The sequence below is a fragment of the Podarcis filfolensis genome (genome assembly GCF_964270895.1).
Source record: "Podarcis filfolensis genome assembly, chromosome: 12".
Taxonomy (NCBI): domain Eukaryota; kingdom Metazoa; phylum Chordata; class Lepidosauria; order Squamata; family Lacertidae; genus Podarcis; species Podarcis filfolensis.
Window position 1 is genome coordinate 5,776,628 of NC_139614.1, and position 23,448 is coordinate 5,800,075.

A 23,448-nucleotide genomic window follows, 5' to 3' on the forward strand; every position below is an offset into this window, starting at 1 on the left:
GCTCTCACTTCCATACATCACTACTGGGAAAACCATAGCTTTAACTATATGGATCTTTGTCGACAAGGTAATATCTCTGCTTTTTGAGATGCTGTCTAGGTTTACCATTGCTTTTCTCCCAAGAAGCAGGCGTCTTTTAATTTCGTGACGGCTGTCACCATCTGCAGTGATCATGGAGCCCAAGAAAGTAAAATCTCTCACTGCCTCCATTTCTTCCCCTTCTATTTGCCAGGAGGTGATGCGACCAGTGGCCACGATTTTAGTTTTTTTGATGTTGAGCTTCAGACCATATTTTGTGCTCTCCTCTCTCACCCTCGTTAAAAGGTTCTTTAATTCCTCCTCACTTTCTGTCATCAAGGTTGTGTCATCTGCATATCTGAGGTTGTTGATATTTCTTCCGGCAATCTTAATACAGTGGTACCTCAGGTTAAGTACTTAATTCGTTCCGGAGGTTCATACTTAACCTGAAACTGTTCTTAACCTGAAGCACCACTTTAGCTAATGGGGCCTCCCACGCCACTGCTGCACGATTTCTGTTCTCATCCTGAAGCAAAGTTCTTAACCTGAAGCACTATTTCTGGGTTAGCGGAGTCTGTAACCTGAAGCGTATGTAACCTGAAGCGTATGTAACCCGAGGTACCACTGTACCGGCTTGGGATTCATCCAGTCCAGCCTTTTGCATGATGTATTCTGCATATAAGTTGAATAAGCAGGGAGATAACATGCCACCTTATCTGTCTCGTGAGAAATCTCTATATGAGACAAAAAGCAACAGTTAGAACTGGGTATGGAACAACTGATTGGTTCAAAATTGGGAAAGGAGCACGACAAGGCTGTATATTATCTTTGCGTAGGGAGGAGTACAAATAGTAACTGCAAAATAAAGTAGAAGCTAGCCTTCAGAACCAAATCTGATTCTCTTTTGAATTGTCATAATTGTCAGGGTTATGTTTGCACTTGAATTTACAGGGGTTTGGATCCCTGGTCACAAAACACACATTTTCATTGGCCTTCGGCATGATGCTTCACTTGTCTATTAAAAGCGCATGCCTTCTCATTATAGTTTGAAACAAAGCACTACGATCATAATTCAAGAAAAGACCATTACGAACGTGTCCTTTAGGGAAAAAAGGGATCACTAATTAGCTCGGCTCAGCAAGCACATTTAGCCTTCTGAGACAGAGCTAGCTTTCAAGGGTGGTTTTGCAGAAAATGGCACATGAGAAATAAGTTAAAAGGGATGTGTGGGGTTTGCAATATTGGCCAACCCCTCCCCCCCAAAACCATACAAAGCATTTTCACGTCTAAACAGTTTCGTTTGAGAAGGCAAAGGAATTGGATTTATGAATAAACCAACGTTCTGTAACAGTAAGGCATTGAAAAAGCATTAACTTTAGGCAGGAAGAATTTAACAGTGAAGGTTGAGTTGGTGACCTACTTAGGAGCTCATGGAAAAATGTCTTGAGATTAAAGGTATGCCGTCTTGAAGAAAAGTACTTCTGCAAATATTCAACAAAACATGAAAGATGTTGCTCCACCCCCACCTTCCATTAATAATGAGAGAACAAGACACTCACCATCCCGAATAAATGGAATCCATGCCATATGATTCTGCCCCCCGCTTCTTATGTTCAGGTTTGGGGAGGCATTTGTTTGATTGATCAGCTTATTAAAATGTTTTAATAAGAGCAACAGGAAAGGAAACTCATGTAGAGCTGAGGGAACAATCTGTATTCCTTACATTGTTAGGGAAATGGAGCCATTATCTGAAATGTGATTTATTAAAATTTCTAAGTGTAAATTGAGACCCCCCACTCCGCAGATTGTTAAATAAATACTCACATAACAGCTGTTCTGCATGTAATACCAGAATATAGTTTCAGACTGGAGTTTTGCTAAGTCTTTCCTCTCTTATCAGAGAATCATAGAATTGTAGAGTTGGAAGGGACCCATGAGGGTCATCTAGCCCAACCCTATGCAATGCTGGAATCTCAAACACCCATGTGCTAGTTTTATTTCCTGTGGGAGGCTTTTTATGTTGTGGATTCTCCTATGTACTGTTTTGAGCAATATAAACCAAAATCCATGGTTATTTGCGTGCCTGCGTGTCCCTGAAATAAACAATGGACAAAAGGGCAACTTCACATACATATATGAGCTGAGGAATCGTTTTTGTGAATGTGATGGCAAGTAACATCTTGAAAAGGGAGTGTGGTGGTGGTGTTAAAAAGTCATTGTATCCCAGCAGCTGCTTTGGTTGAAATAATGTCAGACAAATATTTTGTCTTTGAAGTAAAAAATGTACAGTACGTAGTGTTCTTCTTTGTAGCATCTGTTGTATTGTGTGATGAGAGGGTGCAGTTGAATGCCATTTCCCATTAGATATACATACATATCTAAGAATAAAATGTGTAATTACCATACATTGTGATAATGTACACAAATCTAGGCACAATATTGCGTGTGAAGCTTGGCTAGCAATGTAGCTGAGCATTCTGTTCTTGCCTAACATGAATCAGAATCTCTTGACCAAATCCAGCAAAAAGAAACCCCATAACTCTTCTCAAGGGTAAATTCAGGTTATTAAAGCTTTCCGTTTCAGTCTGAAGGCTAAGATGTATACTCTCTTTCTTTTGAATTTAGCTAATTTTTGAATGTTCAACTCTTCCACTAAATAACTATTTCTGGAGCTTTTAGTGCCGCTTAATTCTTTTTTAATGCAACTGTTTCAATTCTGTGTTTAATAATTTGAAAGTTAAGTGTGCTATTTGAATCAACGCATATTATTCAATCTAAAGCTATTTCCCCACACAGTTAGTGTAACTTATAAATGGTGCGCTTAAACACTCACCGTTGGATTACTGTAATGCCCTGGGGGGGGTACCCTTGGGGTTGATCTGGAGATTGCTGCAGGTGATCCCTTATATACCCAGTAGATCATTGCATTCTGCAGGAAAGTGTGTCCTGCAAATTCCAAAGATCTCAGAAGCTCGCTTTGCAGTAACTCGGAGCAGGGCTTTTAGTGTAGCTGCCCCTGTTCTGTGGAATAGTATTCCTGTCTTTGTGGAAACAGTTGAAGATGCTTTTGTTCCAAGAGGCTTTGCCAGCTGGATAAAAGGGTCTTTACCTTGAGTGTCCATTTGTTAGGGTTTTAGTCTTGTTTTAATCATATCTGTGGCTTTTGTGTTTAACTATTTTATATAGTAAATTAGTTTGGAAGCATGATTCTTTTGTGCAAAAGCGGCATACAAGTAAAATGATGAATGAAGGAATGAATGAATTCCCTTCGATATCTGAACATGGATAAATATGCTTAGTTTAAACTATGGTTAGTGAACATTGAGGATCTGAAGCCAGGTATGAATGTTTTACTAGCAGTAATTTTAAGCATGCCACATTTTCCTGAATTTGGATGTCATAGGGAACTGTGGTTAGTTTAAAATCAAAATCAGAAGCTTTTGCTCTATTCCTCCTGAGAGCAAAAGAGGTGACTTTGGAGAGTGTGCACGGAAGGCTCATTGCAGATCATTCTGGTAGGAGGAATGCCTGTTTTCCCAATGTCTGCAGAACTTTGTGAGATGGTGCTTTTAAAATCCTAATCACTTAGAATCACTAACTTTGTTAGTGTCACATAAGATTTGGTGAGCCCTAGTCTGCTGCACTCTCCCACCAAAATGGGATAGTTTCTCCTGCTTAAAAATGGCACAAAACTTTGGGTGTGGCTACTTTTCGTTTTAATTTTAGTATTCCTGCTCTTAGATTTTTCTAAAAACATGCTATATGCCATGTCAAAGGAACACTTAATTGCTGTTCTGGCTTGTAAAAGTTTGTCACTGTAATTCTGCAGAGCACAGAACTCTGTAATTCTACAAAGCACAGATAACAGGGCACAGTTGTGGTTGCAAATTAGGCTGCTTTAATTATCTGCTGTGAAAGTATTTCTTGGTTCTGCAGTGTAAGTGCTACTCCACGATGGCAGTGTTTATATTAAAATAGAGCAAAGGGTAGAAACGCCACAAAATATATTATGCTGAGCACATTTGATGGGGAGAGTAACTTTGGTTTGTTTTTTAAAAGAAAAGTATAGGCATTTTTATGTCTGTGTGTGTTGTGCTCGTTAAAAGGCTACATTTTCTGTTGGGGCAACTTTCTGAATGGAGAATAAAGCGGATATTTATGTACAGTAGCTCAGTTGAGCGAAACAAACACATTCAGCAATGGCATGCATTGGTTATCTATATGCAAAGCTTTGAAGCATATGAATATCACCCTTAGGTTTGTGTGAGTTGTAACAGGAGTTAAAAAGGTAAAGGTAAAGGGACCCCTGACCATTAGGTCCAGTCGTGACCAACTCTGGGGTTGCGGTGCTCATCTCGCTTTATTGGCCGAGGGAGCCGGCATTTGTCCGCAGACAGCTTCCGGCTCCTGTGGCCAGCATGACTAAGCCGCTTCTGGCGAACCAGAGCAGCACACAGAAATGCCTTCCCTTCCTGCTGGAGCGGTACCTATTTAAAGGTAAAGGTACCCCTGCCCGTACGGGCCAGTCTTGCCAGACTCTAGGGTTGTGCGCTCATCTCACTCTATAGGCCGGGAGCCAGCGCTGTCCGCAGACACTTCCAGGTCACGTGGCCAGCGTGACAAGCTGCATCTGGTGAGCCAGCGCAGCACACGGAACGCCGTTTACCTTTCCGCTGGTAAGTGGTCCCTATTTATCTACTTGCACCCGGGGGTGCTTTCGAACTGCTAGGTTGGCAGGAGCAGGGACCGAGCAACGGGAGCGCACCCCGCCGCAGGGATTCGAACCGCCAACCTTCTGATCAGCAAGTCCTAGGCTCTGTGGTTAACCCACAGCGCCACCCGCGTCCCAAGTAACAGGAGTTATAGCCTACATACATATATAGACCCTGCTTCTCAGTCCATTCATACATATGGTAGGAAAGAACGTGATTACCTGGGACATGTACAAAATGGCCCTGTTTTCAGTAGTCTGATGAAACTTTCTGATTTGCTGAAGAAGTCTGTGTAACTTGAAAGCTTGAATACTTCTACCATAACAGTCCAAACTGTACATTTCATATATGTATATTCATCGTTGCCTCATCACATTACTTAATTAAGCCTGTCAAATAGACTTTCTGTTAATGTTTGGGAATAGGAGATCTGTATCCTGTCTGTTTCGATTATAGCTGCTTTAAAGCAAGAAACTGGTCACTAATCCTGTTTCTGTTAATGACGTGGAAGGAAAATGAGTCACTCGTGGCTATACCATTATCTAGCTGTTTGCTAAGAAGCAGGACTTTCCGGAGACTTTCTATTCTAGGTTTAATTTAAGGCTTGTTTATAATCTATCGAAACTTCTAGCTTTTCACATTCTTGCTACCCATTTTCCAGGGATTTGGAAATCCCTCTCTCCCTGTCCCGTTCAGGCTGCAGATGTTGGTGGATAATTTTGAGTTGGCCTGATTTAGTTGCACTGAATCGGCATTGCAATGTGGCAGTTAAGTCATGACTTAGTCACCTGTTCGCACCAGGTTTCCTACAGACTTGATTGGGCCCTCTGACCCACTTACCGAAGAGGACAAAACAAACTAAATATCTTAGCCTGTTGAATTTCTGCCTGAAACTATGCTTTTCCCCAGTGCCAATCTTAAACCAAAGCCTAGGCTGCCATCCTACCTGAGAGTAAGTCCCATTAAACACAAATAAACTTATTTCTGAGTAAACGTTATACTGAACTACTCAGGACTGAATTACAGATAGGTAGCCGTGTTGGTCTGCCATAGTCAAAACAAAAAAAAAAATTTTTTCCTTCCAGTAGCACCTTAAAGACCAACTAAGTTAGTTCTTGGTATGAGCTTTCGTGTGCATGGTATCTGAAGAAGTGTGCATGCACACGAAAGCTCATACCAAGAACTAACTTAGTTGGTCTTTAAGGTGCTACTGGAAGGAAAAAAATTTTTTTGTGTGTTTTTACTCAGGACTGAATTACTCAGCTGCTGCTAAAAAGCTTCCTTGACAGCCAAAGTCTGCTACCCCCTCCCACCTTATTTCTCAAAAGCCTTTGAGAAGCTAGAAGACTACAAGTGTAGTAGTAGTTCATTTAGACTGTGGTTCCGAAGCACTTTTTCCTCATGGACCATCTGGAAATTTCCAAGTGTCTTGGCGGACTCCTCCGTGATTTTTCTTCCTGTTGCAGCAATTGTAATGCGCTGTGATAGACATTCCATGATTTTTCATTGTATTGTTACTGCTTTTTGATCTCATACACATTGCATTGCAATTTTAGTCTCGTGGAATTCAAACTGCAATACAACAAAATGCAACGTGAGAGATAAAAGAAGGAATAAAAATACAATTAAAAATGATAAAAATATTTAATGCGATGGATGTGCCGTTCCGTCTCTTCATCTTCCACAGATGTGAATGAAACTCACGTGGCCCTTGGTGGGACACGGATGGCAATTTGACAACACTTGCGCTGTGACATGCAAGTTTTCATACATTTCCTTCTTCCAATGAGCACAGCCAAGAAAGAGAAAACTCTGACATGCAAATACCAGAGTTAGTAGGAAAATTACTACTGTAAGAATTGCAAAATTATTGCACCATAAAAGTCCCTGAAAATTTCCCCACCCTCAAGGAAAATTCATCAAAACTTCCCATATAGGTATGTCCATTTTGTTCAGTCCCTTATTATAGATAAAGTCATATGCTGAATGCAAATTAATTAACAGTCATCTATATAATATACCAAGCCCATTTCTACCCTCAATTCTTTATCAGCAGCTATTAATAGAACTACACAGATCTTGAAATCATCCCAAATCTTAAATAATGCTAGAAGCTCCTTCAGAACATTGGGGCAGCTGTTGTTCGTTCAGTCAGATTGTTAATCTTCATTTTCACAACGCTGTTTATCGCCATATGTTAACGCTTTTCTTTTCTATTTTGCTACGGTAAAAGTCTTAGCTCACCACAATAAAGCCATTGCATATAAATGTGACCAATGACTAGGTTGAGCAGACAGGTTAAAAAATGTGCCCTGCTGTGCTGTGCAGCCTGGGGAAACTAATACAAAGAGGAATCGTGAGCTTTAGTGCATCTGCATGTTGTTGATGCCCTAAACCCTTGCTCATCTTAACATGGTTGACGAAGGGCTAACCTGACCCAAAACACCCACCCACTCCACTCACACATGAAAACAAAGATCGCCACAGCCAATCACAAATGAACAACCACACCCTGGACCAACCCCAACCTCTCTCACCACCAAAGGAATACAAGTGAATAGCAAAGAACATGTACAAGCGACGCTGACACAAAACCCCACATATATTAAGTATAATAGAAACATCGCCACCCGACCCCACCTCCACTCACCTCCCCCCCACCTATTCCCCCCTTTTCTTCCTAATGTCTCAACAAATGAAACTGATCTGTAAAACATGTAACTTGGGGGGGGGGGGAGAGACATTGCACATGCTTTTGTAAACCAAGAAAATCTTTAATAAAAATACATTAAAAAAAAGTCAGCACACTAGTCACTTAGGCAGGAGTTAGCAACAGTTAAAGTGAGGCCAAAGGGTGATGCATTTGTGTGTATTTAAACGGCCATGAAATAATTCCATGCTTGACTTCTCTTTTCTACTGAATGCCTATATCTCCATAATTTTAGCTGTATCCAGTAAGTTATGCATAATAAAAAAGGCTTTAAGAAGCAAAAAAAGCAGAAGCAAAAAAGCCATGGTTGACTGAGACTAACCAGCTTTGTAAACTATGGTTTGAGGTTTATAGTTATAGTTAACCATGGCTCTTGTTATTTTGTGTTTGTACAGTGTGGTGGTAGAACGAGACTGTGCTTGCTGATAGATTTCCCGAATTCCTGTTGGGTAGACATCACAGAAACCTAGTGCAGATCCTTGTGCTTGAAGTTCTGTATAGAATGGTGGTACCTCGGTAAATAAAATCTGCATTCGAAGCTGGGCAGTTCAGAACTACTTCTGTTTCAAACTCTACTTTTTAATCTTGGGATACACCATTTCCAATACAGTGGCACCTCTGGTTATGATCTTAATTAGTTCCAGAAGTCCATTTGTAACCTGAAACCGTTCTTAACCTGAGGTACTACTTCCGGGTTAGCGGAGTCTGCAACTTAAAGTGTTTGTAACCCTAGGTGTTTATAACCCGAGGTACCACTGTATTCAAGTTGCAAAAGATGTCTGAGGATGGAAACTGAGGCAGACTGTTCTGACGTGCAACACATGCTTGCCTCTGTGTGGGGAGTTTTAAAGAGTTTTGATGTCTGAGCAGGAACTCATCTGCCAGGTAAGACACCTGGGGCCATGCATCCCATTATTGCCCCCCGACACCCCAGGTTTCATCCTAATTGTGTGGACTGTTCTGCTGGTGTTCAAGCTGTTGGCATCTGTTTGTCTCGGGAGACAATGGAGGTGTGCACATTTGAAGGTGAAGTCAACAGTGCCTGCTGTGGCTATGGAGACCGATACGGGAGAGACATGTTTTGTTGCAGCTGGGGAAGTGAAGGCATCTGGTTGGGTTGCCGCAGATGTACCACGGCATTTCCTCTCTTCCCAGTGGCCATTCCTCCTATGGTTTCTGCTGTCGATGTATGAACTGACTGTTTCTCCAAATGCAGATAAAAACACCCTCCAGACTTTCCCTCCTCATCCAAGTAGGTGAGAGGAAAAGCAGTTGGGGGGCCGAGTAGACCTGGGGCCCTTGAGGGCAGGGGGCATTGCCCTCTACCACCTGCATGGCTATAAACTTGTTGTTCAGACATTCTGCATCTTGACCCTGATTTGAATTGCAGAGAGAAAGGGGCTCAGCTGGGAAAGCCATTTAGAAAATAAAAGCATACATTTTAAAGAGCACAGTTGGCCCTTGAATTAAGAATGTTTTTTATTCAAAATTGAGCGCTTGAGCCTTGAACTTCTGACCTTTTAAAAAGGAAAGCTACCTGCTATTTTTCCAAACAGCTTCATAGCTCAATTGCCATTGTAATTGAGCAACATTCAGCCCTCTCAATCTATATGCAGCAGCAGGGGCTGTTTTTTAAAGGTGATGCTCCACAATGTGCTAAGAAATCAGTTGTTTAAAAAAAATGGAATACATATTTTGAATATTCCAAAGTGTTCTCTTTTTTTGGCCAGTAGTGATGAACATTGTTGCTTGGCTATGTAAGACTCAGGGACTGGATGACAAACTGTTTTTCACTGAAGCCCCCCTGCTCACTTTAAGGGTCGTAGTCTCAAAAAATAAAAACACAAATAAATCAAGGTGTTGCTGGAAATCAGGCATGTGGCTTTATTTTAATAAGCGATGAAATCTGAATTTTACTGAGCTGTTTTGGTTCACCACTTGTTCTCTGGGGTGTGTGAATCACTCCATTTATTGGTAGTGCTTAAGCATTTCCAGTTGGATATGTGTAGTCATGTACAGTAAGGTTACCATATTTTTTTCAATGAATCCGGGGACACTTTTCAACTTCAGTAGGAATGATATGATTTTGTCAGGGGACTGATTTGTAAATCCGGGACTCCTCCGGGAAACGGGGACGTCTGGTAACCTTAATGTACAACATAAAACTGTGAAATGTTTGGTTCTGCCAGGAACATGCATACCTTACGGTCTGCAAACAACAACACTCTGAAGATCCCGGGCCCCGGGGAAATTAGACTGGCCCTGACCAAAGCCGGGGCCTTTTCGGCTGTGGCCCCGGCCTGGTGGAACGCTCTCCCACAAGAGACTAGGGCCCTGCGGGATTTGACATCTTTCTGCAGGGCCTTCAAGAGGGAGCTGTTCTGCCTGGCCTTTGGCCAGGGGCCAGTCTGACCTATTTTCCTTTGTATAAGAACAAGCATGGAGGCCTCCCAGCCTGTTCTTATATGATCAGTGAAAACAGTTGGTCCTGCAAGTATTAACCGCTCTCAGTCTTAACCTCATAACTGCCATTTGTCCAGATTTTTCATTTATCTGAATTAATTTTAAGATGTATTTTAATTAATTGATGCCTGTTTTTATGTATACTGTGTTATTTGTATGATGTTAGCTGCTCTGAGCCTGGCTTCGGCTGGGGAGGGCGGAGTATAAATAAATTTTTTTATTATTATATGGGGGGTATTTTTAGACCTTTTTAAAGTATTTGCGTTGCATGATTTTGGTGACTGGCAGTAGTTTTTAATCTATTAAAAAATCCGGGTCAAGTTGACATAGACACATACTCTGTCCCAATGAGAACATCCAAGAATTCCCCTGTTCCCCCAAAGGATTATTGAAAATGGGCATTTTTTTTTGTCCAGTATAGTGGCAGGGAACTGTTGAGCAATAGACAGTACATTAGGATTAGTAGGCAATTCTCAAAAAATGAAGGATCAGTGGGACTTTCTTCATGATCTGTTCTATCACATGTTTGTGTTCAGTAGCAAGGAATATTTATTGAAAGGAAAATATCTTAGATCTTTGGGGATTTCTGGTGGTCGGTGAACAGAGAGTTGAAAGCAAAAAGTCATTAAGGCAGCAATCCTATATACACCTAGTCTGAGAGCAACTCTCGTTGAATTCAGTGGGACTTGCTCCTGAGTAGACATGTATAGGATCTGTGTTTGCATCTTTTTCATGACTTTCCTTGCAAGAAGTTGCAGTTGGCTGTGTGTTGGTAGCGTTCAATAAATTGCAGTTGACTGTCCTTGGGGAAAGAATGGCGTGTTAGAGCAGGACATCCAGATAATGTTTAGCTATAGGTGCTTTACCTGGTTGGGAAGAAACCATGGGACATAGTCCCAGAGGTGGACGGTGAAGTGAGCTTTGTGTCTGATAGCACATCCCCCACTGATGTTTGCTTGGCAACATGGATTCTCATTCTAAATTCTGAGTTTATCTCTCTTTTCTGGAGTAATCTGAGTCACAAAAAGCCAATAGAAATCTTCCAGTGAGTTACTAGAAATCTGGATGAACAGATTACAATAACTGAAAAGCATGACATGAAATTAACATAAAAACCGATTATTAAACCAATATTGTGCATGAAATAAATCCTAAAATAATGATCAAGAACAAAATAACAACACCCAGATAACTAAGGAGTGTAACTTTTAACTATTTAGATTATTGGTAGGTTTCATTTGTGGGTGTGCAAATATTATTCTAAACTTAGGCTCCAGATAGGTTGGAGCATTCCTAAACTTTGTGGAACTGCAAATTCTACTTGATAGACCTATTTGGGGGCGCCAGTTCATTTTGAATACCTGGAGCTGTGTACTTATTATCCTGGATACATTTTATTTAAATAATACCCCCACAAAAGTGATAGCCAGTTAATGCACCCATCCTTCCTCTGTGGGAAGTGGTAACTCTAGGATGGCGTTAGGATCAAGACCAATTGGTTAAAGGTAAAGGTAAAAGGACCCCTGACCATTAGGTCCAGTCATGGCCGATTCTGGGGTCGCGGTGCTCATCTCGCTTTATTGGCCGAGGGAGCCGGCGTATAGCTTCCGGGTCATGTGGCCAGCATGACTGAGCCGCTTCTGGTGAACCAGAGCAGTGCACGGAAACACCGTTTACCTTCCCGCCAGAGTGGTACCTATTTATCGACTTGCACTTTGACATGCTAGGTTGGCAGGAGCAGGGACCGAACAACGGGAGCTCACCCCATCGCAGGGATTGGAACCGCCGACTTTCTGATCAGCAAGTCCTAGGCTCAGTGGTTTAGAACACAGCGCCACCCGTGTCCCTACCAATTGGTTACCACCCTGCTTATAACTACATTGGCTGAAAGCTAAACAACACATTCCTTGTTCGAAGCAGTTGAGCTCTTCCGGTGTAAAAATCAGTTTTGAAATGTGAGGGATGAACTTCAAAATTGATCACCTTTGCCCTCACAGCGCGACAAATTTTCCTGCAAAATTATAGCACTTGAAGGTTTTTTTCCCAGAAAGGCGTCAAACCCCCTAGGAAGCTCTGAATTGCCTACTTCAGTTGAAAACTTTATTTTGAAATGTTTCGTGCTGCGAGAGCCTTTGTGGAGCTGCATTCAGCAAACAGTGATTTCTCCTGAGCACAGCAGCAAAACACAGTTGTTTGCGGAGAAAGCTTAAAAAACGAAAACAAGGGTGATTAAGAGGCTCTTAAGAGTTTTCCAAAAGAGTGTGCTGCCTTTCAGGATGCTGGTCATTCGCCTTAACTCATTCCATTAGATTTCCTCCAACAACCACTGTGTCATGTATGTACTGGGTGGCGGATGGGGAGAATCCTCTGTAAGACCCTCATTTATAGTTGCGTGTCGAGGTCCCCAGGGCCACCCCAATAACTCGCACATCACACAGAATTTTTTGTTTAAGATTTTTGGCATAATTTTGGCCACAACTTTATTAAAATACAAAGTTGTGAGTGGTTGCGTAGGCATTGGTTGCGACTATCTGCTCCCCCCCCATGGGGGACAGACTGACATTCCGCACAATGCGAAAGTCAGAATAGGAGAATACACTTGGGGGTAACAACGGAGCAGGGAACCTGCCCTCACCCCAAATGCAACCAGGAGCTCATTGCTATGGCCCGAGCCCCCTTGACAGAGTGGACAAGCAATAGTTAGCCCCCAATTCCTTTAACGGAATCCCTTGCAGCAGCAGCATTAGAGGGGCAGGCACAGCCAATCCATGCCCCTCAACCAACCAAACCATAAACCAATGCCTAACCGCGAACCTTACAAGTTGTGACGATTTGCTACACAGTAGGCAAAAACCAAATGGCCCCAGCCAATCAGCCAGATGGACAAAATTCCTACCGGGCCCCTGCCCCAAGAGCAGACGACCCCATGACAGGCATAGCAAGGTCAAAGCGAACAACCCTAATTGTAGGGGGGGGGGACGGGCAATCTGATGCACGGGCGAAAAGAGGAAGCCCTAGCCTCGTGCAAGGAGTTTTAGCATTTCTGGCTGTCAATCAACAAATGGCAACATTAACTTCTTCCCAACAACAAGGGAAGCCCCGATCGCATCAGTGGCCAACGATCAATTAGCCCGCCTCCCAACTTTGGAGTGTCCTGGCGGCCCCCACCACAACACGTGCTCTCCATGAAGGAGAACACGCTTTACCAAAAAGATTAATGCTTTGGCTATGTTGAAATGTCTTCTGAAGGTGGAATTCCGTTTGAAACAGAATACTAAATCTGTATGCAAAGCAGCTGAGTTGACTAGGCTCCCCTTAAGTTTTGATCGATTGTATTCCATGTGTGAATACAGTTTAGGAATGTCAAAAGTAGGTTCTAATTGTGGTTACCGTCTATGTTGATTTTTTACATATTGACTGTGATGTGATAAACTTACAAAGCTTAATTATTGGTGATGCTTTTCTTTCTTGGTGCATGGGGTATAACCATAGAACGTGCATGCACCGTTGTCTTTTTCCTGGATAGGAACCAGTAATGAGCATCGCCATGTTTTTAGGATCTGAGGGCTGATGTTTTGGAAAGGGGAACTGTGCAGATGGGAACACGTGGCACAGAAAGGCCTTCCCCCAATACTGGGATTAGAGCATCTTTCTTAAAAGCAAGCGTAAATGCAATTGCAACGTGCCTGTTTAGGAAAAACATTAAGGGTGAACATAATAAAGTGCATGGGATTATGGTGGGTGTTACTAAGAATTAATGGAAAGAAACCCCCCTCCCCCAATTCATATTATTAGAACTCACAGTTATTGAACAAACTTCATTGGTAGTAAGTTGAAGACAGAAAAATGGAAGTGATTATTCTTGCCAGGGGTGGGTTGTGGGGGTGGCTTTTAAAAGGATGATGCAGATTTATGAAATATCTAGGTCTTCCGGAAGCGGTTAACTAGGATAGTTAATGAAACTCCAGGTTGGTGCCCAGTAAATGGCTGTCATCTTCATAACCTGATAGTGAATTTTCCAGAGATGTCTGAGTGGCCTGTTTTGAAACCAGAATGCAAGGCCAGGCGGATATATAGTTTTCACATTTTTGTATATCTTTATTACATTAACCATTTCACACATCCAAAAAAATAAAACGTTCCTTAGAACCATCGGACTTCCCTCCCTCCCTCCCTGGGTCCCTTCTATAATGCAAAGTTATCTGCATCCTTTTAAATTATCCAGTTAATATTTTTTTTCATTTTAAAAAACGCATATGATAAGAATTTCACATTTCAAGCATCTTCACATTCCTGCCAGTGATTTTAGATATTTACAGTGGTCCTTTAAGTAATGTAAAAATTTATTCCAGTCTTTTTCAAATACCTGATCTTCTGGTTTAAGATCTTCCCTGTCAATTTCACCAACTCCGCATAGTCCATCAGTTTCGTCTACTATTCGTCTTTTGATGGTACTTCTTGTTTCCAATTCTGGGCTAGCAATACTCTCGCTGCTGTTGTTGCATACATAAATAGTCGTTTATCTTCTCTAGATTCTATTCACCTACTATACCTAACAGAAAGGCCTCTGGTTTTAGTACAAATGTATTTCTAAACATTTTATTTAATTCATTATAAATCATCTCCCAGAAAGCCTTTACTTTATTGTAAGACCACCGCATATGGTAAAAAGTACGTTCTTTCTCCTTTCACTTCCAACATAGTTTTGAACTTACTTTATGCATCTTTGCAATTTTACTCGGTGTAAGGTACCGACAATACATCATTTTCATATAATTTTCTTTCAGCAAACAACATGCAGTAAATTTCATTTCTTCTCTCCATAACTTCTCCCAAGATTTCATTTGAATATTATACCCAAAATCCCTAGCCCAATGTATCATTACAGCTTTAACTTCTTCATCCTTTGTATGCCATCCTAACAGCAATTTATACATTTTCAATAATACTCTCACACTTTTGTCCAACAGGTCTATTTAAACCTTGATCTTATTGTATCAAAACCATTTCTTTTATCTATCTTAAAAATATCATTTACCTGGTGGTATTGTAACCAATTCGTCATAAATTCTTGTACATCTTCTTCATTTTTTTTCAATTAACTGGTCTTCTGCCTCAATTAACAAATCCCTATAGGTGGCCCAATTCCCTTTCATATTTAACTTTTTCACTGATATCGCTTCCAAGGGTGAGAGCCACCAAGGTGTTTTTCATTCCAATAATTTTTTATATGTATTCCATATCTCGTCTATTGACTTTCTTATGTGATTCAGGAATCCTTTATGTGCTTTTACTTTATCATACCATAAATACGCATGCCACCCAAATCTATTATGACATTCCAGGTCTAATAAATCAGCATTTTTCAACAATATCCAAATATTTTTAATCTGAGCCAGCATGTGAAGTGCCGTGCCAGATGATCTGGCAGAGTTACATTTGCATTAGGAGAGCATCATAATGGTCATGGCAGCATCCTTGCAAATTTATTTACCGTATTTTTTGCTCTATAAGACTCACTTTTTCCCTCCTAAAAAGTAAGGAGAAATGTGTGTGCGTCTTATGGAGCTAATGCAGGCTGCACAGCTATCCCAGAAGCCAGAAGAGCAAGAGGGATTGCTGCTTTCACTGCGCAGTGATCCCTCTTGCTGTTCTGGCTTCTGAGATTCAGAGTATTTTTTTTCTTGTTTTCCTCCTCCAAAAACTAGGTGCGTCTTGTGGTCTGGTGCGTCTTATAGAGCGAAAAATACGGTATTTAATAAACTTTATATATTGCTTGATTTACAATAACAGATTACAAAAGATAAAACAGTACAATCAAGAAAAATTCACAACCCTACTTTAAAGCATACATAAGCTAAAATATTAAAACGGATTGAAATTTCCTCAACTTTCTAAGCATCTGGGTAGAGTGGTCTTGAGAGGAATGTTTTTTAGCTGGCAGAGTGAAGGCACCTGCTTGATCTCAAAAGGCAGGGAGTTCCAACTGTATGTGCTGCCTCACTACGTGACCCATGTCCTTACAAATGTGGAGCGGGTATTGTGTGGGTAGCTTGTTGTATTCCGTAGCTTTCTGTTACTAGGATTTTATACTGCAACCATTGCTCAAAGGCTATGCACATGTGTGCAGAAAACATTCCGTGGGCTGTAGTGCCATTAAATTATGAACAAAACCGCAATTCTGATGGAGAGCTCTGGAATGGCAACGTAACTAGGTTCTGAATAGGCAGGACCTTACAGACCTGATTCCGCAGTCTGAATTATACCTAGATATTAGAGCCAAAGGAGATTGCAAATCATAGGGGCACGTCGATGCTGAGGATGTTACTATGGCAATAGCTTGGAAGCTTATACCAGGTACCGACTGCTATTTTCTCTTGTGTTATGTATTATGATGTAGTTAAACCAGATAAGGGTGAAATAAGATGTTGCAACAGTCATGGAGAACTCCTGATGTTGCTGGGTGGTGACCCCTTGCCTCTCACCCTGGGCCATGCTGCCTTCGGCTGGTGGGAGGGCTATAGCTCGCCCACCCTGTTGCAGCAGATGGTTTCACTCTCAGTTGGTTTAAGGTTGGGCTCATTGTGCTCAAATCTGAGGTGATAACAGCTGAACATTTGCCAGATTAAAGAATGCCGCAAGGAAGCTTCTCTGCATATCTGCAGTGTGAATTCACTGTGCTGGCTTTAATGTATTATCCAGCAGACAGAATTTACAACTCCTTTAGAGTTGGCTGCTCATCCATGCTATTTAAACGCAAAAATAACTCTCTTGGGGGAATTAATTTAGTATGTATTATCTTTCTAAAATTGTTAATCAGACTTGCTCTCAGAAGGCCCTTTCTGTTAAATTTGCTGCTTCAGGTTTTGTAAGCCTAGGCCATTAGACTTGAATACAAGCGGTGTGTGTGTGTGTGTGTGTGTGTGTGTGTAACAATTGTGCTTAGCAACATGTGGCTATGCAACACCACCCCACCACCCTTTATAATGTCCCCTTTGTGCTCACTTTGTAGGAAGTAATGTTTTTTTTCTAATACTGGAAGTTGAATTTGTTTTTTTCTTATGCTTCATAAGTGAATCTTCGCATGGGGTGTATTAAGAGTCTGTTGCAACTGATCGTTAGAGATCACTGATGTTCTTAAATAGTTTAACTACAAGAAATGGTGAAACATCCATTTAGTGTTTCATGAAACATGAAACAAGAATTTCAAGCCTCTGGTTTTCTTGTTCCAAAAGTAACTTGTGTCTGTAGTAGCAAAAGAGCAGTGAGGCTGCTGTTACTATCTGCACTTACTTGGAATTAAGTGAACAAAGTGAGACTTATTGCTGAGTAAACATACATAGGATTAAGCTGTAATTGTTTCTAAAGCCTAATGAATCTCGTGAATAAAACTGGTTTTGTGACCCACATGCTGGACTGAAAGTCAGGAAGTGTCCCAAGTTTTGAAACATTCCCCCAGATGTTTATGCACAAATAGGTTTATTAGATTCACATACATGCACCTTTTTTAAAAAGCTGGGTTAGAAGATAATTCTTTTTATTAACACTTACTACTTTTAAGCAGAGGGATGTGGCTGGCGCTGTGGTCCACAGAGCCTAGGACTTGCCGATCAGAAGGTTGGCAGTTCGAATCCCCACGACGGGGTGAGCTCCCGTTGCTCGATCCCTGCTCCTGCCAACCTAGCAGTTCGAAAGCACATCAAAGTGCAAGTAGATAAATAGGTACTGCTCTGGCGGGAAGGTAAACGGCGTTTCTGTGCATTGCTGTGGTTCGCCAGAAGCAGCTTAGTCATGCTGGTCACATGACCCGGAAGCTGTCTGCGGACAAACGCCGGCTCCTTTGGCCAGTAAAACGAGATGAACACTGCAACCCCAGAGTTGTCCATGATGGGCCATAACAGTCAGGGGTACCTTTACCTTTTACTTTTAAGCAATTTTCCTGCTTTGCATCCCCTTTCTTGAGCAGCAAGCATTTCAATTTTTCCAGTCTCTGTGCCCTCAGAGAAGGGTGTTTTAATATCCCTGTTGGATTTTGCAGTTGTTATTCACCCTTTGAGATGGAGCGAGCTATAAATGTAAATAAAGACTCAAAGTGAAAGGGGGATATGGAGGAAGTGGCAGACCATTTCACAAGACTAGGCCCACTTGTTAAAAACCCAGTGTGCTAAAAGTCAGTGTGACTGCTAGTCATGATTGCTGCGTACATCTTCCAGGATGAGAGGCAACATCCCTCAGAGTATTGCCAGGGGGTGTATTGTAATGCCCTGCTTGTGAGCTTCCCATAGGTATCTGTTTGCCCACTGTAAGAGCTGAACGCTTCCCTGATCCACCAGGGCTGCTCTTACCTTCTTTAAAGGCAGTTGTCTCTAAGTGTTTCAGACCCAGAACCCACTTTTGTCCAGTGTTAGAAACAGATATATAAACTAGGCACTAAATGGCTCCTTAAACCAAGGTTCTAGTCTCCAAAGCGGAATGCCTAGTTGCCATTTTGGGCAAGACTTCTCTAAAGTCTTATTTTTCAAACCTTGGACTGACTGTGATTCTCAATTAAACATCTGGTTAGTTCACATGACAACCTCGATTTGAGTTAAGAGATTTGAGAACTTAAAGAAGAAAAGTCACTTGATCCAGGGACAATCCACATACAGGTATATATTGGCCTATTCTGACCTCGTTTTCTTAATGGTGACTGCTCCTGCTCAGGCTGCACAGAAAAAGCAATTTGATTCCAGAAATTCATTCTGATTGTGCAGATAAAATATAACTGATAGGATTCTCCAGGATGGGATATTAGTGTGTGAAAACAGTCCTGATCCAACGATGCCCAGATGATGATGTCAGGAGCCACTTGGTTGCAAGTGGTCAAAAGCCAGGTGCAAAATGCGCCTGGTGCCTGGCTAATTTCGAACAGTACTTTTGTCCAAGCATGTGTTTTGGTATCCACTTCTTAGTGTTTCCCCCCGTTACCATATGTCTTGCATGGTGATAGTACTGTTAGGTCTGGCTGTAATCAAGTAATTGGTCACATTTTAACTCAGCTGTGGGTGCCTATTCAGACAAATCTGACAGCTTGTCTACTACAGGTGGTCTTGGGATTTATAGTTAAAGATGTTTTTGATGGAACCCTGATCCCAGTCCTTGCATACTAACATATGGGCAGCTAACAGAGGAAATATCTCAAAATAGCCTTGGGTCATGTGTATCCTTGGCAACACATCCACTCAGAGGCAAACTACACACTCCCTGCATGCACACTGTAAACTTTTATTTACAGACAGAAGAATATTATAACGAAAGCAAAATTCGGGGAAGTATACAGGTATACTGCCCCTCCAGCTCAAAACCTGACACTCTAAAAAATTATATGTTTACAACGCTTGCCTATAACAGTTCAGGTATTGAATTAAATCTCCCAGAGCCTAGTAGGCAAATTGAGAACTAATGCATTTCCTATTAATGACTTGCACCAGGGATGTTCCCAACCCTTTCAGCTTATGAGTTAATTACTGCAGCGCAGCAGGATATCCCAGCCCTCACAAAAAGCTGCAGTGTGCTTGATATTACCGTACTTTTCTGAAGGAATACAAAATGTACTGACTATCATTAAGTCCCAGAGCTTGTACTTTAATGGTGTAATTTATTTTGGTTTTAAAAACTGCTCCTGGCATCTAAATTTCTAGTTTTTGCCAAACTTTGGGATGATGTGTAATGCATTCTTCTGCAGTTGCCTAAGCCTCATCCAAAATCACAAATGCTGCATATCTTGGTTAGCTGTCAGAATGACACATGCTTAATATGTCAGACTTTCTACTTTCTCCAATCTTTTAAAATTTAAACTAAGCAGAACTGTGGCTATTGCATTTGAGAATGAGAGCATGTTTACCAAAAGGGGGGGGGAAGACACTAAATTCCTAGCTCTGTAAAGACCCCCATGCTGATGTAATTGTCTTATGCCTAACTGAGGAGGAGTGTATGTTGCTCACACACATGCCTCCTTTTTTTTACTCTGATTCCCGCAGAGGAAGCCAGCAGGGTGTGAACACAATTCTATTCTCGTCTGTATTCATAAGAGAAATGCGGAGGAGAGTGAGAGACGGGGATGTGGATGGCAACTCTTTATATCATCCCTACCCCTCCACACTCCTGATGGTATGGATTCTTTATGGTGGAAAGGAAGGAAGAAAAGATGACTGTTGTGTGAATATTAGAACTCAGACAAGTTGATTTAAGGTCTGAGAAAAGACTCAGTTCTAGTTTATATGCCATCCTAAATGCAGAGGAGGAGTGTTTTCCCCCCCCAACCAGTGGCAGCATCAAAAAACAAAACAAAAAATGGAGGGGGGGGTCAGAGCAGACAGAAGCTTTGTCCCACATTTTAGACTTGAAAGTGAAATAATGGTGTTTTTCACATCATTGCCCCCATCCTAAACATATTTTCTCTGAAGTAAGTTCTGTTGATTTTGACAGCTTTAACTTGCAAGTGACTGCAGCCTTATTTTCACTTCCAGTTTATGATTTGGTAACAACTTGCATGTGAAGAGTGCTTTTCCTTTGAGCAATGGCAGTGGGGACAAGGAGGAGGAAAGGAGTGGGCAGGGAGAGTGAGTTACTTGTTAGGGAGAGTAGCTGCCTTAGTCTCGTTGTGGTCCCACTGATCCAAGGCGCCAGAGAGGCTGGTCATCTCAGCACCATGGAGAGCACCCAATGAGTCACTTTGTCCAACAAGAGTAGGATGTGAACTAAGATCCCAACCTCCAGTCCACCTCTCCCTCGCCCCCACAAAAAATGTGGAGAATTGGTGTCTCTTAAAGAGCCATCCTATAGCCTTGTGCTCCATCGCATCTGACCTAATGCACTTTACACTGTTGGACTGGAGAGGCAGTGTGAAAGGTGTTTGGATCCTCAGGTTCAGGAGAAGGTGCCTTTGAGTGTCCTGGCTCCGATTCTGCAGACCCTGGTGCTGTGAGCTCTGGTTCAGTGGGCTCCCACTCTCTTGCATCAGGCTTGGAGATAGGACTTGTAGTCTGGTTCCTTAGATGGTAACACTACCACCTCTGATTCACTGCCCTGGTGGTCATTGCTGGACTCTCGAATCATGACACTCCTCCTTTGGAGTTCATGAGTTCATGTGTGACCAATCACATATATTGTGTTATATGAACATGGTGGATTACAAAGCCCTTGATGGAGTCAGGCAGGTAGTGGTCGACCTATCAGGTCTGGCTTGTATGACCAAGACTAAGGCTTTGGAAAAATGATTCTATGTATGATTTTATTGGTGCTCCTCCCTTTGTGCCCCACAGTCTTCAAAGTCTGTAGCCTCTGGTAGTTGTGCTTGGTTCATTATTTCCCAAGCTATATTTCAGTTACTCCTTTATGCCATTACAGTGAGAAAGTCCTAGCATCTCATAAATTGATATCTGAACTGAAGTTCATGATTCATACTTTTAAATTACAAGTCTTACAGCAGGGACATCTAAATATCTATTTTTCACACTCACTATTCTTTTCTTTCAAGCTTCCATCTTTATGACTAGAAACTTGTTTTTAATGGAATATTGCTCCAGTTCTAAGTGGAGCTTGTATGTTGTCCAGTTTTGACTATGGTACTGGCCCTTAAAAATCCTGCCCACAGTATCAGTTGGTTTGCATGGCAGTGTAACTATATGAAGCTATTTTAGATCATGAAGGCATAGGTCGTTAAAGGATGAGTTCCATATATTCCAAATCAGAAGTGCTTTATATATATAATGAGTTGAATGTGTTTCTCTCTCCATGTGATGTTGCTGCATTGTCTAGTGCTGTTCTATTTTGCCTTCCTCCTGACATCCTGGTTGCTATAGTGCAATGATCTATTTGTGAACATACAAAGGATCATTGCCATAATTAAAGGGAAAATGTTTTCTGGTCATAACTTCATGGGTAATGCTTCTTGAACGGTGATGGACTAGAATATCTAACAGGTTATTTTGGTTCTCCAAAACTCTGGAATGCAATGCTCAATCTTTTTTCCAGCCTTTCTCTAGCAATATAGTTCAGATAATTTCTATATTTTTTTTTTAAAAAACTAGTGCATGGCTGCTGTTCACAGTACATTTTAGTGCTTCAGCCATCTTTTGAGCAGATTGTCTAGTTGCATGCTGTGCAATATAGTACTGAATAATTTCAAACTTTTAGTGTGTGAATATGTGTAATCTTTCAGAAACATACACACCTTTTGTGTACCTGCCAAATGATGCAAGTAGATGTATTTGTGTTTGAATCTGTTTTAAACAGTACTCTCTCTTCTTTCTCTTCCTCCAGCTGTGAATGAAACAGAGACACTCTGCAGCATTTAGTGCTCAGTTTCACTAGCTTTGAAGAACAGTGACAACTAAAAATGCCGCCTCCCGCAGATATCGTGAAAGTGGCTATAGAATGGCCTGGTGCCTTCCCCAAGTTGACGGAAATTGATCAAGTAAGTGGCTGATTCTGTGTATTTCTACATATCAGCAAAATTTTACATAGGCAGTTTTTAATATTCATTTTGCCTTCCAGACAACCATGTATATAAGATTATGGAACTACTTTTTGCCTAAACTGAACATTTGCTGCATTTGGGGTGTCTTCTTCAGCCATTGGTTGAACTAAGTTGTAATTTTCTATAGATTGATGATTTATACAATTTCATGAATTCTTCATAAAGGAAGGGTGGATTAGAATTTGTATGGATAATATAAAAAAATTCCTTCCAGTAGCACCTTAGAGACCAACTAAGGTTGCTATTGCTATGAGCTTTCGTGTGTGTGCACACTTCCTCAGGTATCTGAAGAAGTGTGCACGCACACGAAATCTCATAGCAATAACAACCTTAGTTGGCCTCTAAGGTGCTACTGGAAGGAATTTTTTATTTCGTTTCGACTACGGCAGACCAACACAGCTACCTACTTGTAACTAGAACTATGGATAATATGTTGGAGTTAAAAGTATTGCTTTCCTTGTTGGCTGTGTGACTTAAGACATCTAGTTGGCACTTAGCGTAACAAATTTCAGAATGCCTTTTAACTGTTAAAGTGAAGTACTCCGAGGGGCTGGACTAGGCTTGCCCTTCCAAGCCGGTTCTTGGGTTCTTCTGGACAGAAGGGTCTACAGAAGGCTTTCTAATGCATTTGTGCTTCTGTGTTTTCCTCAGCTCTGACTACCTGGCTAAACTTGGAGTGCAGTCTATGGCTCAGCCTTGATATGACTGCTAGATGCAGAGAAATCTGTCCAGTTCAAAACAGTGCTTCATTGTAGTTGTGCAACCTCACTTTTGCTGTAGTTGTAGCCCTTGGCAGCTACATATGTGTGGTGGAGATAGCTCTGTTCTACTTGCTGTTTCATGCAAGTAGAAATCCCCCACTGCAGCTCCTTTCTGGACTAGGGAAATAACCTTAGAATGAGTGTGGTGACACTACTAAAATGATCCAGGTCTCTTTGCAAAGCCAGAATCCAAGGCCCTTCACTTTAGGCACAGCAAGAACAAACAGTCCAATTCCTGAAATCGGTGAAATTTCACACCAACAA

The 23,448-nt window shown here is 41.5% G+C and overlaps 1 protein-coding gene across 5 annotated transcripts in view; it reads left to right on the forward strand.

Moving 5' to 3' along the window:
* Positions 1-23,448, forward strand: part of ELMO1 (engulfment and cell motility 1) — a 286,288-nt gene that overhangs the window by 40,443 nt on the left and 222,397 nt on the right. For 4 of the 5 annotated variants that reach the window (XM_083577984.1, XM_083577978.1, XM_083577981.1 and 1 more), the window contains exon 2: positions 22,207-22,360. In XM_083577984.1, the coding sequence (XP_083434110.1) occupies positions 22,283-22,360 (78 nt within the window). In that variant the 5' untranslated portion in view covers positions 22,207-22,282. Of the gene's footprint in view, positions 1-8,178; positions 8,326-22,206; positions 22,361-23,448 lie in introns of those variants that run through there. The other variant, XM_083577982.1, reaches the window with a different exon arrangement.